This window comes from Megalops cyprinoides, chromosome 8 (assembly GCF_013368585.1).
Source record: "Megalops cyprinoides isolate fMegCyp1 chromosome 8, fMegCyp1.pri, whole genome shotgun sequence".
Taxonomy (NCBI): domain Eukaryota; kingdom Metazoa; phylum Chordata; class Actinopteri; order Elopiformes; family Megalopidae; genus Megalops; species Megalops cyprinoides.
This window is the reverse complement of record NC_050590.1, coordinates 26,299,244-26,316,220: the sequence shown is the minus strand read 5'-3', so window position 1 is coordinate 26,316,220 and position 16,977 is coordinate 26,299,244. Positions and strand designations below refer to the sequence as shown.

Sequence of the window (16,977 nt, the reverse complement as noted above, 5' to 3'; positions counted from 1 at the left end):
AATGCTTTAAGTTCTAGATTTATGTGTAGTGTGCAGTGCAGAATAATGTTTTGAAAATACAGTTTACATATTGTACTTTTACACAATGTTTCAAAAACAATGCTACTGAATACAAAGTAACATCAGCTCCACACTGACGCAGGAGTCCGTCCCTTTATATTCATCTATTTCATGTATTGTTGTGACTCTGTGTGACATCAGATCTGATTCTTGGAGTAATGCAGCAGATCTCTGGTGTCAGTGTGACAGCCATTAGCAGTGTGTGAGAATGAGGGCTTGTCTGAACTGTACATTAGTACAACAGGGGCTCTGTCCAGACAGGTAGTCATTTAAGAACCCATACTCATCTTGTCTGTTTCCAGTGGTATTTTTTAACATCTGCCAAGATGTCCTGCATTGACCCATAGCCAGCAATTCCTTGTGCTGCAAGATGATGCTGACAATGGCAAAGCGCTATGAACAAAATGTTTGCCATATTTGCTATTACATAGAAATAGGTCTTTGAACCTTGTGTGCACATTTGTCCAGTTAGATTGTTATCATTGCACCTGTAATTGGTGTGTGCGTGCGCCTGTCTGTCTGTCTATTTGTCTTTGATAGTATTCATGTCTTGTTTGTTTATGCTTGTGTGTTTATTTGTAAATCTTTGTAAATATTTGGTCAACTATGACTTCAGACCCAAGGTCCAGTCATTGTACCCCAGCCAGAGAGCTTCACAGTGCCGAGCCGCTAAGCCAGTGACTACAACCCTGTATGTTACTGACACTTCCCATGGCTTGTCATTTAGTGGCCAGAGAGACTAACCTGGTGTGTGTGTGTGTGTGTGTGTGTGTGTGTGTGTGTGTGTATGTGTATGTGTGTAGGCTCACCTGGTGGCCGCCTTTGAGCAGAGCCTGGGGAACATGACGATCCGCCTGCAGAGCCTCACCATGACCGCAGAGCAGAAGGTGAGGAGGGAGACTGCAGCAGAGGCAGCAGACACATGTAACAGTAGCTTCCAGACGCCACAGTGTGGCCTGTCCATTATGCACCATATCCATTATGCCAAGCACACAACAACATGAAGCATAAACGAACCTAACACCTGGCATACTTTCGAAATACTGAAGTCACTACCTTTACAAGTGCAGGGCAGAATTTAGCAGGCTGCCTGTGAACCACAATCCCCCCACTCAGCCCCACATGCTGACTCCAGATGAGTGGTAAATAAATAAAATAGGAACAACTGCTGTTGCTTATGGTGCAGAATCAGAAAGGTAGTCCCCATATGTCCACCTCGGTCCCCTTTGCGAGATCAGGTGCTAGCCAAGCCAAACAGGTCCGGTGTTCCCAGATATTTAAATTTCTTTTTCCCGTCTAATCTCATATCCTGCCAGAGATGGGGACTCGAGTTTGCAACTTGGACTCGAGTTGCATTTAAGTCGCACACAGTGACTTGAGACTTGACTTGAGACTTGTCCTCAAAAGACTTGAGACATGACTCCGACTCAAGATTTGAGACTTGTGAATGATCTTTATTTTATTTTTTATTTTTTTTGGTGCATTAACATTAACTCTTTCGCACGTTATTTATTTTATGCTATGTAGCGCGCGTGTTTCGTTATATGGTTTGTTATGTTTTCATTAGCATTTTAAGCTTCTCATAGTTTTCACCTCTGCATTTTGCTGTATTTTTTAATGTTAAATTGTTGTTTCCTCAAAGCTAAAATTAGCTAAAATTAGCTAGAATAGAACTTGCCCCTCAAAGACTTGAGACTTGACTTGGACTCGCAAATAATGACTTGTGAGCATCTCTGTATCCTGCCATATTAGGCTAGCAAAGCCGGAGTGCTGGTATAGTTTCCAACAAATCAGCATGACCTAAGTGGTCCAGTAGCAAGGAATTATCCTTCATCTTACCCAGATAGGGCTTTCATTATATCATTCTATCATTGTATCTCTGTAATAATCCCACAGCAACACTGATACTTTTATATGCTATTTGATCACTGTTGTATATCTTATGACCCTTCCAGAAACCTTCCTCTTGCTTAGAAACTCATTTATGTTGTGGCTCCTGCAGGACTCTGAGCTGAATGAGCTGAGGAAGACCATTGAGTTCCTGAAGAAGCAGAACGCAGCAGCACAGGCGGCCATCAATGGTGTCATCAACACCCCCGAGCTCACGTGTAAAGGTGAGATGACATCATCACACTGTAACTCCCTGTCGCACAGTATTTGCCTACTCTCACAGTAATGTTCTTCAACAGCATAGTCACCCAGTCACATTCTAACACCCTTCACAGTATAATCACCCAGTCACACAGTACTACCCTCAACACTGTATTCAACTAGTCACACTGGGTGTATGAATGCTCCATAATCTCATCAAGATAAATACTAATCTGTTTCAGACTTCACATGACCTACTACACAGAAAATGAACCAAATCCCATTTTAATGACAAGCATTTACATTAATCTCCTACTGAACTCAGAGAGCTCAGAGCTCAACAGTGTTGCAATTGGAAAAATGAACCAAACTCTGCTTTCTTGAAAAGCATAGTGATTGTTTGGGAAGTGTTTTGTGTATAATGTATGAATTTGCTGCAGTATAAACATGCTTTGATCAAGTTAATGAAAGAATAATACTAATGAGGACGGTTTTGAGACTGGCATTAACAATAATTCCAGTGCACTGACAGCCTATAATGGCCTCTCTTTTTCTCCATCTGCACAGCCTCGGGCAATGGGATGCCCCAGGCACAGCCTGACCTGCGCATTCGCAGACAGCACTCCTCAGACAGTGTGTCCAGCATCACCAGCGCCACCAGCCACTCCAGCGTGGGCAGCAACATGGAGCTGGATGCCAAGAACAAGAAGAAGAAGAAGAACTGGGTCAGTGAACACCATCTGCCCCGTATAATCTGAGCATGACATGTTGTTCCTTTAAGGCCATTAAGTAATAAAACATTTACATTTATATTTCAAATAAAGGTTGATTTATCCCCAAACTGTGGCAGAAACAGTGGAACAATGACATTTATTTGCAGAACAATCATTAGAGCGCAGATTGTGTGCTTGTGTCACTGTTAACCTGAGCTTAAACGCTGATTTTTGGCATATGTGTACAGTCTCTGTCATTCCCTGACATTTATTTTTTAGCTTGTGAACACTGGGGTGGAAACCTTTCCTGCATTGTTTTTGTCTGTGCAAGGCTAGCTTCTGCATATTCTATCACCAGCTGTTTCTCAGCCTGTGCTCCCATATTCTCTCTCACCTGTGTCTGTCTCACTCTTGTGTCCCTGCTCAGTCGTCCTGTACGGGAGGGAAGGTGAACACGGTGAATACGGTCATGGTTTATGTGTGAACTAGGGGCCAGGCTAAATCAAAGCTCTGTCCCACCCATAAACTGCAAACACCATAAGGCAGAGGAAAGTAACAGCATTAAGCACTTGTGTGCAAAAGTTGCCAATGCAACAAGGTTTGTTATTTGGAATTATGAGGCGGGTCACAGTTTTGATGCCATTGCAGTCCATGTGGATGTGTGGTACACCAGCAGAGGTTTTGTAAATGGTTATGATTGGATTTGACATGTTTCAAAGACTGGTGGAGTTAATGGTGTTGTATTTGTTTTTCCATCCTGAAGACTGTATCCTGCACTGGAAGGAAGGTGAAAGATGACTATGTATGCTGTATATGATTTTCGCCCACTTTAGTCGCCATTTTATGTTAATGTCTGTAAGCAACAAAAACATTCCGGCACTATTGAGATGTTTTTGGGTCCAATTTCATTTCTTTCCGAACTGTAATAAAAACAAGATATTGTTTTGTTGCCTACACACATCTTACAGAATGAGAGATTAGAGATCAATGCCAGAAGAGCTACTGTAAACTAGCAGTTGTAAACTTATAGAGTCTTTAGTGGACATCTTGTTGTGATTTTGACCCCTTGAATCAAACTCCTGTCATATGGGAATCCAGCAAACCAGTGTCAGATCCTGTAGAGTCCTTGTGATTTGTTCCAGTAATGCACATTCCAGCCGATTTCTGTGGTAACATAGGAGTTAAAGTGATAGCTTGAGCTCATTGTGAAATCACATTTCTCACATCCTCTGGATTCAGCTTGGCATTATTTTCTTCACTGCCACAGCCTGGGTGTACACCAAGTATCCATTAAATGTGGCAAGTCATTTGATTACAAGATTATAGCCTGAGTTTCCTTTGCTTATGATGTCACTCCAGCTATCACATTTCTTGTATGTGGTTTGGGCTCCAAAATTTGGTTTTATGGTAAATCGCCACATCCCGCTCTATACAATCTTTGTCTCACCACTGTTCCTAGATAAGATACAGAGGCCCTTCTGAGCACATGTGAGGCATGGCAGCTGCCAGTCATGCAACACCAAAGAGCTGGCGGACTATGCTCAATCAGTAGCATTAATATTGGTCCTTATTGGTTTACACTAACGTCACCCTGAACCAGTGTGTATCTCTGCTCTGTAGCAGGCATTGCAGATCTGATTCTGCTAGAAAAATAAAATTATAAAGAATCATGGATTATTTCTGGAAATGCCTGCGTGTGGATTCTGCCTCGCTTTGATGTTTTTATACAGACAGTCAAGTCACTGCCTCAAGAAAGGCCTGAAACAGCTTCTTGATCCATTCACCAGACAGAATCCTTATCCTCTGTCTAGTGAATCTAAACAAACCTGGCCACGTGCATCCAGCCACATGCGACTAACAATGGCTGGCTTTCCCCGCAAACTCAATTTGTGCTGTTTTTGTGTCTTCTGCTCTCTCTCGTGCTTTCGCTTCACATGGCAGGTCTATGAGGTAAGATTGGATGTTCTCACAAACCGCTAAACCTGGGTAACCCAGGCTAACCCAACACGCTTTAGGTTACTAACCCTCTCCCACTTTTTCCTTGTCCTTTAGTTCTTCACCCAAAGTGACTCTATCTGTCCTAAAATGCACCTCCGTGTCATCAGTGTTAGTGGTCAGTTGTTTCTTGTTCAGGTTGTGTGGGTGGTTCAATGTCTGAAGGTTAAAGTAAAATTCAAGCTATTGGTTCTGAGGAATCTGTTGCTCGGTCTGTGCACAGCTGTGAAATCTGAAGCAGAGAATATCAGGTTCACTCATTTAGTGAATGTGGACTAGGTAGGCTTAGATTTTACCACAAGGATAATGTCCAAAGGGATCGAGTCACTTCTCCTATGCTTTCCTTCCTTTCTCACTTTGTTTTTTCAGTTTTTGTTTGAGATTTTTGCGGGTTTGTGTTGTGTTTCTGTTCCAGGAATGTTCACTTTCTGCTCTGCTCTCTGTTATAGCTGAGGAGTTCCTTCAAGCAGGCGTTCAGCAAGAAGAAGTCCCCCAAATCTGCATCGTCACACTCGGACATTGAGGAGATGACCGATTCCTCCCTGCCCTCGTCTCCAAAGCTCCCCCACAATGGCTCCGCCACCTCCATGCCTGTGCTGAGGAACTCCCACTCCAACTCCCTGTACGTACCTCTGCTCTTCATTCCCATTGGCTGTGCAGTGATCACCTGCGCAACCCAAGGGTATCTTCCAGTTGCAATCATCCACTCAGGACTGGCCTGAGCAGATATTTGATTTTTTTTCTTTCAACAAACTCTCAATGGTTTTAACACTCAATTGTCAGTTGGCTCCACATGAGCCAGTCAGATCTGTTGTCGCTGAAGTAAATGAAAATTAACTTTGTGTGTTATCCGGCCAAGTGCAGAGGTTACATTTAGGACATGAGTAGTCCCTGTCTGATGTTTCAATTAAAAGTATTCTCTTGTCCATCTGTCCTCATATAGCCCCCATCTCTCTAACCTGTCTGGTAATAGAGGGCGTGGCTGGGGCTGTGGTCCCCCAAGGAGTGGGTCTCTGGCTCGGTAACATATTATAGATGTGTCTCATTCACCCAGTAACATCAAATCATTGATGCTTCATTCTGTCACTAAAAAGATTGTTTTATACTTGTGTGGAATTCTCAGAATCTCAGAATTTCTCAGAAAATTATTGTTATTATGCTAACACAATAGTTATTACAGCCTTTATAACAGTCTAACAGATTCAGTTACAAGCCTGATTTATGTTATTTCTAGTGCCTCTTACAACCAATAGCCGTGCAGCACATTTTGGGCAAGTAACATGAAAATAGCTGGGTTGTTACCCAGTAGGAGAGAAGCTTTAGATACAGTGTTAGTAGTGGCAGTCCTTTCATGTAAAGGTCTTCACCTTTCTTATTCTTCTAATTACCTTCCACACTGTGTGTTTCGATCAAGCACCATGATCAGTTTTGATCAGTGAATTGACACTGATTCCAATGCCTTGCCAATGATCCCTGATCCCAGGTCTGTGTTGAGTGTTGGTGTTAAGAGTGTTTTCTGTGTGTTTCTCCTGGTAGGATCTCAGAGTGCACGGACAGCGAGGCGGAGACCGTCATGCAGCTGCGCAGCGAGCTCCGAGACAAGGAGATGAAGCTGACGGACATCCGCCTGGAGGCCCTCAGCTCCGCCCACCAGCTGGACCAGCTGCGGGAGGCCATGAACCGCATGCAGGTGAAAGCTCCCACAATGCCCCTGGGCAGTTACACACGTGGTGGCGTGTGTTTCAGATAAGATATCTACAAGATATCTACAGATACATTAGGCTGTTTTAGAGAAACGTTACTGTTCTGTATTCGCTTCTGGCCACTCACCACTGCAGACATGAAGCACACAAACACAAGGCCTAAGGCTGACTCTGAGCCAGATCAGGATTTTGTAAGCAGCAGATGGTAGTATGAGTAGTTGTTTGGTGGTGCTGCCAGTGGAATTGCATACTGAAGTGTGCCTGTGTAAGATTATTCTTTATGGACCCATTGTGACAGTTTGAGTCCCTGTCTTTGTCAGAGTGAGATCGAGAAACTGAAAGCAGAGAATGACCGTCTGAAATCAGAGAGTCAAGGCAGTTGCAGCCGGGCCACCTCTCAGGTGTCCATCTCCTCCTCCGCACACCCCCCAGTGGCCCTCTCTCAGCACAGCCTCAACCTGACCGAGTCCACCAGCCTGGGTGAGCATGTGTCTATGCACCTGTGTTTGTGTGTATGCATGCATCTCTGACTCTCTGGATGTGTGTGTTTGGGTATATGTCTGTCTCTGTCTTTGTTCATTCATTTTTGCGTATCTATGAAAGTGTACATAGTTGATTGTTTTTTTTAATTCATAGACCTCCTTCACATTGCACAGAGTGTAGTGTTGGGCTGTTTTGCTCTCACTCACATGTCCCTGTCCCCTCAGACATGCTGTTGGATGACAACGGAGAGGGAGGTACACGCAAAGAGGGACGCCACGTCAAGATCATGGTCAGCATGGAGGAAGACATGAAGAGGAAAGAGGCAAGCTGACTCATAGTGATTTCCTTAAGCATCCAGATATATCAGACTGTTGTTTAAACAAATCATTTGTCTGTGCACAGGAGTGCAGGCCTCGTCACTATCTGATTGGCTGTATCGGCGTCAGTGGCAAAACCAAGTGGGATGTCCTGGACGGGGTCATCAGACGCCTCTTTAAGGTAGAGTTAAAAATGGGATCACGCTGCCCTTTCCATAGGTTCAGCCATTGGTATGGGAGCTGAGACATGGACTCTTCTGTGGACTCTAGTGTGAGGGTACTCTCAGCTCACAGTTTTGTTCTACACGATACTGGGTTCACAGTTCAACACTGTCACAGTATTTTGAACAAAATTTGAATGGAAACAAAAGTATGGCTGAACAAGATTCCTTGTTTATTCCTGAGATATAAAATATGTTGTTTACAATTTCTTGTTAAAATTGTAAACAGTGTGTATTGCTTCAAGTGGAAATTATGGACTCTCTTGTTATGAATATTTCTGAATTAAATGAGAGATCTCAGCTTTTAAAAGCAGCTGCCCTCATTCAGACTGTGCTTCCCACTGCACGCCATGAAGTATGGGTAAAGATTTAACAAGTGTGCTTATGTATTGCATCCTCTGCTGTTCAGACAATACAACTAAATCTAAAGACTGTGTTTTGGATGTGTTCTGTAGAATTTAGTATGATAATTAGACTAAATGGATTGCAGCTGATATCACAACCTATTTTTCAGCTCCATGATGGGTATCTTTTTGGTTTTCTATTGCAATATAGTTTTTCACAACATTTCATTACACCTCCACTATTTAGACATACTTTGGGACTAATCTGTGACCACCACCCCCCCTCCAGGAATACATCATCCATGTAGACCCAGTCAGCCAGCTGGGCCTGAACTCAGACAGCGTGGCTGGGTACAGCATTGGGGACATCCACCGCACTGGCGGGGCAGAGACCCCAGAGCTGCTACCCTGTGGGTACCTGGTGGGGGAAAACAACACCATCTCTGTCACTGTCAAAGGTACCAGCACTGCTACTGTTTTTGTCTTCACATGTTTCTGTACTCTCAGTGCATTTAGAGGTACAGTATAGTCCATATGATTATCTACACACTCAAATACAGACACTCTCACTAACACACACAACCCTGGAAACACAAATGCAGAGAGGTCCACAGAGAGCAGGGACCATTTTTGGATCTGTGATCGCTGGTTTCCCATCAGGCAGTGCTTTATTGGTTGTGTGTGAGTGGTAGCAGTTGCAAAGCCCTTGAGCTAGCTGGTATTACAAAATGAAAGGTATTGCTATAGTATTTACGCTATAAAATTCAATGGGCTGTGAGATGATTCATCGTCCCATGTAATTGATGATGTTAGAAATATCACCAAATGAATGAGGTGCAATGAGAGAAGGAACCTGTAAATTTGTTATGGTCACTTTAGTCTCTCTTTGGTTTACACTGTGTTGTCATGCATTATGTTCTATTTATTTTCAATGAATGATAGCTTTACCAACATGTGTCATTAGTGTAAAAGTGAAGTACACAGAGACATGAGATTAAGACATCCTAGCTCTGGAAATATTGTGAAAATGTCAGCAGAAAGAAAATTATTTATAACCTGGTATATCTCCTGACAGATCATGAGAAATGTATTTCTCACACACATCATGTCAAAATGAACAAGTACTGCATTGACACCAAGCCAAAAAATTTCCACAGTTTAAGAATGCCTAATTCAGTGCCTGAAATGAAGGAAGAGTGGTAGACATCGTCTGATATTGTATTTTGTCGCCCCCTGCAGGCGTGTCGGTGCACAGCCAGGACAGTCTGGTGTTTGAGACCCTGATCCCCAAGCCCATGTTGCAGCGCTACGTGTCCCTGCTGCAGGAGCACCGGCGCATCATCCTGTCGGGCCCCAGCGGCACCGGCAAGACCTTCCTGGCCAGCCGGCTGGCCGAGTACATGGTACTGTGGGAGGGCCGTCAGCTCACCGACGGGGTCATCGCCACCTTCAACGTGGACCACAAGTCCAGCAAGGTGCAGCATCCATTGCCATCAGCTCCAAGAAATCACTCACTCTTGCACTGCTCATCCTCTCAGTAGTGTTTCTTTTGCACAGCACACACTGACAGCCCTCTCCATTGTTACAGCCACATGCCTTTGTGCTCAGTATTGTAACTATTTTGTGTTGCGATTTGGACTGTTTAGCACTGTGTTTTTCTAGTATGTATCTGTCAAGGAGAAAACTCACAAAAATGTCAGCATATGAGCTAGTAAACCTGAACAATAATGTTTAAATTGCTTTTTTGGGGGTTCTCTGATTAGGTTCACAAACTGTCCTAAACAAAGACTGTTCTAGAATTCCCTTCCCTGTGAACTTGTGGGATTGTGGATTTACTTTCCCGACCAGCTGAGGATCTGTACAATCCCAATTATGTTTGCGGTGACTCTGTTCATGACTGCATGCTATGGTTGATACTCAGGAGCTGCGTCAGTACCTGGCGAACCTGGCTGACCAGTGCAACAGCGAGAGCCATGCAGTGGACATGCCCCTGGTAGTCATCCTAGACAACCTTCATCATGTCGGTTCGCTGGGGGAGATCTTCAACGGCCTGCTCAATTGCAAATACCATCGATGGTGAGTCCGCACACCTGCAAAGCTGACACAACATCAGGGTAATGTAGGGACAATGTAGCTGCAGCAGGACAGCCGCTTCCTGCTGCCCCTCCCTGATCAATATCATCTCCAAGAGGGAAGACACGTTATGATAGTTAATGGATATTTGTGTATTATTCATTTGCTTTTTGCTGTGCTTCTCTTCACAGCCCCTATATCATCGGCACAATGAACCAGGCAACATCATCAACTCCTAATCTTCAGCTCCACCACAATTTCAGGTACTTAACATCTCAGACTTCTTTGTGCGCAAAGGAAATTTCACCAGTTTAGACACCAGTATCACAAATGTTTGTTTGCACAGATTGACCTCTTTTTAAAGCTAATCTAGGTATAGGATAAATTCAGTCCTGTGAAACCATTTGTTAAGAGAGTGTAACACAGCATTAACTCTATGGGAACACTAGAGATAATGCACTTACTTTGCCTTTATCTTACTTTATCTTAGCCATTCCTGTAGGCGGAAACTATTTTAATATCACAGATCTACTGAATACATTATTTTCATCTTCATTCTTGCTTGAATGGTTTCCATACCAGAGAAAAAAAAATACTTTTCATTGTCTCAGAAAATGAAACTTGGAACTCAATTGTAAAGACTATATCAGTCAGTGCTGTAATTTCAAAGGATATCACAGAAAAGTGTTATAAAAATTGAACCGGATGTCACAATTCCAGTAATACAAAATGTTTCATTTTATAAGGAGCAGGATACATATACTATATTTTCCTATTGAGTGATGGTTTATTTACATAATTTACATAGGGTTAAACAAGTTCAGGACAGGCAAATGCTTAATGTCCTTGCACTTCAAGCCTATCACCACTAGAAGGGAGTATTTAGTCATTAATATGTTAGAGTTGCTGGTCAAGCTAGCATGAACATGCTATATTAAAGGAACCGTGAAAGATTTCTTTTTATCATGATTATTGCTTTGTTTCCACCCCATATTGAGTGACTTTTAATTTCAAATTAGTTTTTTCTTCCTAGGAATGTATTTTATGGCAGATTATTTTCTGCACGTCATGGCCATTTTCCATAATTTTACAGACATATAATATTAATTCATATACATTTACATTACACTTACATTTTGTATCTTAGCAGATGCTCTTTTCCAGAGTGATGTACAAGATGAGGTCATGTACCATTACATTCACTTTTTTGACATTCAGTAGATACTCTTATCTAGAGTGGCTCCAGAAGTCAAGCATATATGCATCCAGCAAAACGACACAAAATGATAAACAAACAAGGAAGCCACCATCCTCACAAATAAGAGCTAATATCAAACACACAAGGCTGAGGCCAAACCTGCAAACCTGGTCCAACACTCAACCGCAACACAATATACCTGAGAGGAGTGTACCATTCCAACATATACGCAGGTCCCCCTATGTCCAGTTCCTCCCATAGGACACTGAAGAGCACCACCTTCTGTCCTCCTTGGGTAACTTTAATTGAAAATTCTTAGAAGTATATTCCATTTTTAGAGGCTGGCCTTGTTTTCATGTATGTTTACTTTTTAAAGGTGATTTGTCATTAGATACCATAGGGACTTTAAGATACCACACTGTTTTCCAGGTTAAGAAACTGAGCTCCATTTTCCTGTGTAAATTACATCACCAATTTTCAGTTGTATTATTTGTGGCCTAAATTTGCGCTCAATCTTTCATATGACTGAAGTCCAACTTGCCCATTTTTCAGAAACCTTCAGATGTCTGCTTTCTAAGATATCTACATGAGATTTATTCTGAAAGATGGTCCACCATTGTACAGTGTTTTGTTCAGGGTTTACAGCTGTAGCTAGTTAGCTAATTTACAGGCCAGCTACATCCATCTTGCAATACTATTATGTTAGTGTAAGAAAGTGATACATCAGCTAACCTGTTTTCATTTGACAAGCACACACACAGACACACATACATATATATGCCAGTATTTCAGGAACCTTTTTTCGCGCCACCAACTCCCATCCCGAAAGGTATGCATGTATGTGTCTACACTTAAGGGTAGTAATTATAGTGGAAACAGGCTGCACAAGTACTTCTTGTACAGGTAGAAATTGTGGTGAAATCTAAGTTCTGTGGCAGAGATGTTTTGTCAGTGTTGTGGATAACAAAGTTTCATAGGAGCTTCAGCATTGTCTGAAGCATTTGTCAGTGTTGTGGATAACAAAGTTTCATGGGAGCTTGAGCATTGTCTGAAGCATTATTTGTGCTGTGTGTGTGTCAGGTGGGTGCTGTGTGCCAATCACACAGAGCCAGTGAAGGGCTTCCTAGGCCGGTACCTGCGGCGGAAGCTGATTGAGACGGAGATCAGCAGCCGCATGCGGAATGCGGAGCTGGTGAAGATCATTGACTGGATTCCCCGTGTATGGCACCATCTCAACCGCTTCCTGGAGGCTCACAGCTCCTCGGACGTCACCATTGGTGAGAAAAACAACTTGTGTAACAGTTTAGGGCTGAGCTTAGAGATGACTCATAAATCTTTCAATGTCTCCAACGATGAGAAAAACAACATATGTAACAGGTTGGAGTTGAGCTTAGATGTGACTTACAGCTCTTTAGAATGTTACCATTAGTAAGAAAGATGCTTTCCTTTGTTCTCAGCAATTTGTTTGTAGCAGTGTGATGAATCCATTTGGTTTGGGTTTTCTTTTTTTGCATGAAGCTTTTAACTCATGTCATTCCTGTCTCCTACTCACCAGGGCCACGCCTCTTCCTGTCCTGCCCCATTGATGTGGATGGCTCCAGGGTGTGGTTCACAGACCTCTGGAACTACTCCATCATCCCCTACATGCTAGAAGCTGTCCGAGAGGGCCTGCAGGTACGGATCCCACTTGGTTCACAGCATTATCGTTATGATTATTACACTTTTGATGGCATGTTTCACAATCATCACAACCTTCCTGAAGAGTGAAAAGGGCCTCAGATCAGCACACAACATGCTGCTTATTTGGCATTAACGCAGCACCTGTGTCCCTGTGTTCAGCTGTATGGGAGAAGAGCGCCTTGGGAGGACCCAGCCAAGTGGGTGATGGACACGTACCCATGGGCAGCCAGCCCCCAGCAGCATGAGTGGCCCCCGCTTCTGCAGCTGCGCCCTGAAGATGTGGGCTTTGATGGCTACTCCATCTCCCGAGAGGGATGCCACAGCAAGCAAGTTCCTCAGAGCGACACAGAAGGAGATCCTCTGGTTAGTGTTTAAACCACCCCCTACCTTACCTTTGACCCCCCCCATTCTAGACATTTTTAGAAAGACAAAGTTTGCTTCATAACCTTGTTGCATGTGTCACAATAATCATTTTGGTGGGTGTTGCATTTTGGGGAATACGGTCCACTTCCCTCTTGGTCAGTGTTGTCAAGCTTGTTGGAAAATACAAAGCCCCATTTGCCTGACCTTTGGTCTTCCATTCTTCCTGCAGATGAACATGCTCATGAGGCTCCAGGAAGCAGCTAACTGCTCCAGCCCCCAGAGTTATGACAGCGACTCCAACAGCAACAGTCACCATGATGACATCCTGGACTCTTCACTGGAGTCAACATTGTGATTTGGCCCTCATCAAAAAAAGTTGTTTTTTGACATCCCACTCCCACCCCACCATATCTCCAAAAAAGATGACCAAATGACAAAAACAACACAGAGAATCTGCAGAGAAGCAGTGAGAACGAGCCACTTTAAATTGTTAAATCTGTTGAAAACGCAATGGGTGCAGGTAACCCAATGGAGAAAAGTCTTTTCTAAGTTAAAAAATGAAAAATGAAACTGCACTACTCTATTTTTACAATGTGTTTGTAAAAGGCTTTTAGTAGCCCCTGGTGTATGAAGTTAAATGTACAGGAACAAAGTAGCATTTGAAACTGTGGAGCAAGTATTAGTGCCATGCCCTAACCATCCAGCTTAAGGAACGGCTGCCTGTGCTACTGTGACCAAACCACCCTGCTAGTGGCTGGACTTCCAAATGCTTCCTACAATGCTCTCCTCAGCTGCAGATGGTGCTACAAGCTCTACATCCTGTTGTATTGTGTAAGACTGTGACCACCACCCTAATCTATCCTCTCGCTTAACCCAGCTCCTCAGGCCTTTCCTACACTCTGAGGCAGGCAGGGTCTGCTAATTTTAACAGCTTCAGTACTCTGAAAAATCCATACCTGCAGATTAGAGGCTGATGTTCTGTTGAGGCTTCAGGAAAATTTTTTTCATACTGTCTTTGCACAGAAAAACATCTGCGTTTTAAGGAGCCACTTTTGCTCTCATGAAGACATTATACGAAGTGGCAAGACTGCCCCTGTGGTAAAAGCCATAGGCGGAGTTTAGTTTGAGCTTGGGGGTGGGGGGTGGGGGGGTTGCAGGGCCAACTGATGAGCCACATGCTCTAGTAGATATCCATAATTTAGAATGTAACATGAAACTCCATGAAATGTTGACAGGACCATCACCCCTCAGTGTTCTCATGCCAGATGCAATATTGCTGTGCTTACATCTCTCATTAGTTGTCTGTAATAACAGCGTAGGTGTTAAGGTGCTCTAGCACTTTGAGGTTGACAGGTTGTATACATAATTGTTTCTTACCTCTGCCATGAGCGATTCTAGATTGGAATAATGTGGCACCAATCGCTTTCATGAACAAATTGCAAAAATTACTGTAACACTGTAGTTAATCATAATGCTAATTAATAGTTTAATTAATATTAATATTAACTAATTAATACTAGTTAATACTTAATCAGTAATGAATGTCACTGTCCTGTTTACAGCACTCCAGCCACACCACATACATTATCATTAAAGATTGTGTTGATGTGGCTGAACCATATGAAATATGTTTCCAGGATTTGCATTGTGGTTCAGTCAAATGCATGAATTTTCTGGCTGTGAGGACATAGATATTTATTTAATGTTACTAAGGTTTAAACATGGGTGAGTGTAGGTGGAACAGTAATGCAGTTTTTGGTGAACGTAATTAATCTGAAGAAAGTGAAATGTTAGGTGCCTGACTGTGAATCGGTCTAGATATAGAGTAGCCACATTACGCTGACAAAGTCCTTATAACATGATAAATAAATGGCTGATGTACTGAGACTGAGATATGTGTGATAGTTGTGCCACTTGCCCCCCTCACCACAAAAACCATCAAGCTCCGCCTATAGGGAAAGTGCTTACAGTTTGGACTGATCTGTTTTCAAAAGTTAAGCAATTTGAACTGCTTTTCAACCAATGGTGGCACGATCTCTCAATATACACACTTATACCCATTCCATTACTTCAGGTATGGTTTTGACTCCTACAGGCATAAAACTCCACTGTAGCACTTTTTTTTCATATGTACAGTGTGATAGCAGGAGAAATCTGCAATGTTTCTCCAACAATGTGCATTCTCTCTAGCAAGCAGTACAAGCTTTGATGAACATCTTTTTGGTGCTGAACTTCAAAACGATGCCTTACTTCTTTTGTACTAATTGCATTTTTGTGCATTATGTGCCGTTTTTCTTATTTTTTTACATTTAACTACAGGGCTGTGACATCATCCCCTTTGAATCTGCAGAGACTGGGTAGATTCAAAGTGCACTGGCGTTTGTTCATGATATCAAAGGCTAATGGCATGTCATTGCAAAGAAAAGGGAAGGCAATGTTTTTTTATTTTGGAAACCATATCACTTCTTTGCTGCTAGGTGATAGTAAGATGTTTCCAAGAGTTTTGGCAATATAGTCAAAGTTGGCTTTGGACTCAATATCAGCACAAGAAATGCATGAATACCAGTCTAAGGCAGAGAGAAAGAAAAGAGAAAACGACAAATTGTTCAGCTTGGTGCTCAGTCAGTGCCCCTTATATGATGTACTGTACAGATTTCATAGGAAGATGAGAGAAAATACCATGTTGATAAAAGGGTTTTCCCCTATACCTCATGCGCCTTTAAACTTTATGCCATTGTCCAGCTTGTTCTGTTTTAGATTGTTTTCTAAAACTGCAATTGAAATGTATCACTGCATGAAATGTGACAACTGATGTATTTGCTGCTTTAAGTAAGTTTATTTAAAATTATGGGTGGGGGATGTATGTACTTCATGTCATTGGTTTTTTTTTCTTTGTAGTATAGAAAAATTGGTTTCTTACAAAGATGATTATGGCAATGAAACACTTTAAGGAATCTGAAATCTGAGAAGTTCTGAAAGGGTCAGAGGAACCACAGTGCTTTGAAACTTACACTGGCGTGTCTAGTAGTTCTCTCCAGAGCATTAACATTAGGTCTATTTGCATTAAGTGTAAATGGAATTCTCAACATTGCTTTATTTGAGAGACTATACTCTATTCCCCTTTTGAAATTTGCAAGATTGTGCTTTCAGACCTGCTCTTGTTAGTATGATGGATGGAGTCAGTTGTTTTTCTCACAATGCTTTCATTACCTGTCAATGTTTGAGCTGTTCATTTTGAGTGTTCTTAGTTATCAATTCTATGCAACATTCATCTTGACTTTTAAATGGAAGCCAAATAGTTTCCTAGTGTTTTCAGTACTGCCAAGAAATTGTACAGCAAGTAAATAGATGTGTGAATAATTTTTTGGGTCTGTATTTTAACTAGCATTATCTGTGCGTTTGAGAATTTTGTTTGTTTCAGTTGATGCAAGCACAAAAAATGTTTGGTTGTTTGTCAACTTGTGAATTTTTTCCCCACAGAAGTTTGGATGTTGAACTTTTCTGGAAGGTTGCTGTTGAATCTAGTTGTTTGTGGAAGTGTCTGTCAATGAATGTGTACTTTAATATGTACATTTTTCTTTGTAACATAATGTAAATATTTGATTACAGTGCTGCATTTTGATGAATTTTTTCTAGCCATTTTTAAACAGAACTAGAAAATAAGTATTTTATGTACAGTCCGCTTTCACCCACATCAAATTCAAATTTGTCATGAATAGTCCATCAAAGATCATGA

The 16,977-nt window shown here is 42.2% G+C and overlaps 1 protein-coding gene across 5 annotated transcripts in view; it reads left to right on the top strand.

Annotated features, from left to right (window-relative positions):
* LOC118782129 (neuron navigator 2-like) overlaps window positions 1-16,977 on the top strand; it is a 116,575-nt gene extending 99,598 nt beyond the window's left edge. For 3 of the 5 annotated variants that reach the window (XM_036535393.1, XM_036535392.1, XM_036535390.1), the window contains 17 exons: window positions 864-947; window positions 2,063-2,174; window positions 2,719-2,876; window positions 4,806-4,814; window positions 5,309-5,481; window positions 6,396-6,549; window positions 6,883-7,042; window positions 7,270-7,367; window positions 7,448-7,543; window positions 8,217-8,385; window positions 9,167-9,402; window positions 9,849-10,003; window positions 10,192-10,263; window positions 12,279-12,475; window positions 12,754-12,872; window positions 13,038-13,241; window positions 13,471-16,977. In XM_036535393.1, coding sequence (XP_036391286.1) covers window positions 864-947; window positions 2,063-2,174; window positions 2,719-2,876; window positions 4,806-4,814; window positions 5,309-5,481; window positions 6,396-6,549; window positions 6,883-7,042; window positions 7,270-7,367; window positions 7,448-7,543; window positions 8,217-8,385; window positions 9,167-9,402; window positions 9,849-10,003; window positions 10,192-10,263; window positions 12,279-12,475; window positions 12,754-12,872; window positions 13,038-13,241; window positions 13,471-13,596 — 2,322 coding nt within the window. In that variant the 3' untranslated portion in view covers window positions 13,597-16,977. The remainder of the gene's footprint in view (window positions 1-863; window positions 948-2,062; window positions 2,175-2,718; window positions 2,877-4,805; window positions 4,815-5,308; window positions 5,482-6,395; window positions 6,550-6,882; window positions 7,043-7,269; window positions 7,368-7,447; window positions 7,544-8,216; window positions 8,386-9,166; window positions 9,403-9,848; window positions 10,004-10,191; window positions 10,264-12,278; window positions 12,476-12,753; window positions 12,873-13,037; window positions 13,242-13,470) is intronic. The other 2 variants (XM_036535394.1, XM_036535391.1) reach the window with 1 other exon arrangement.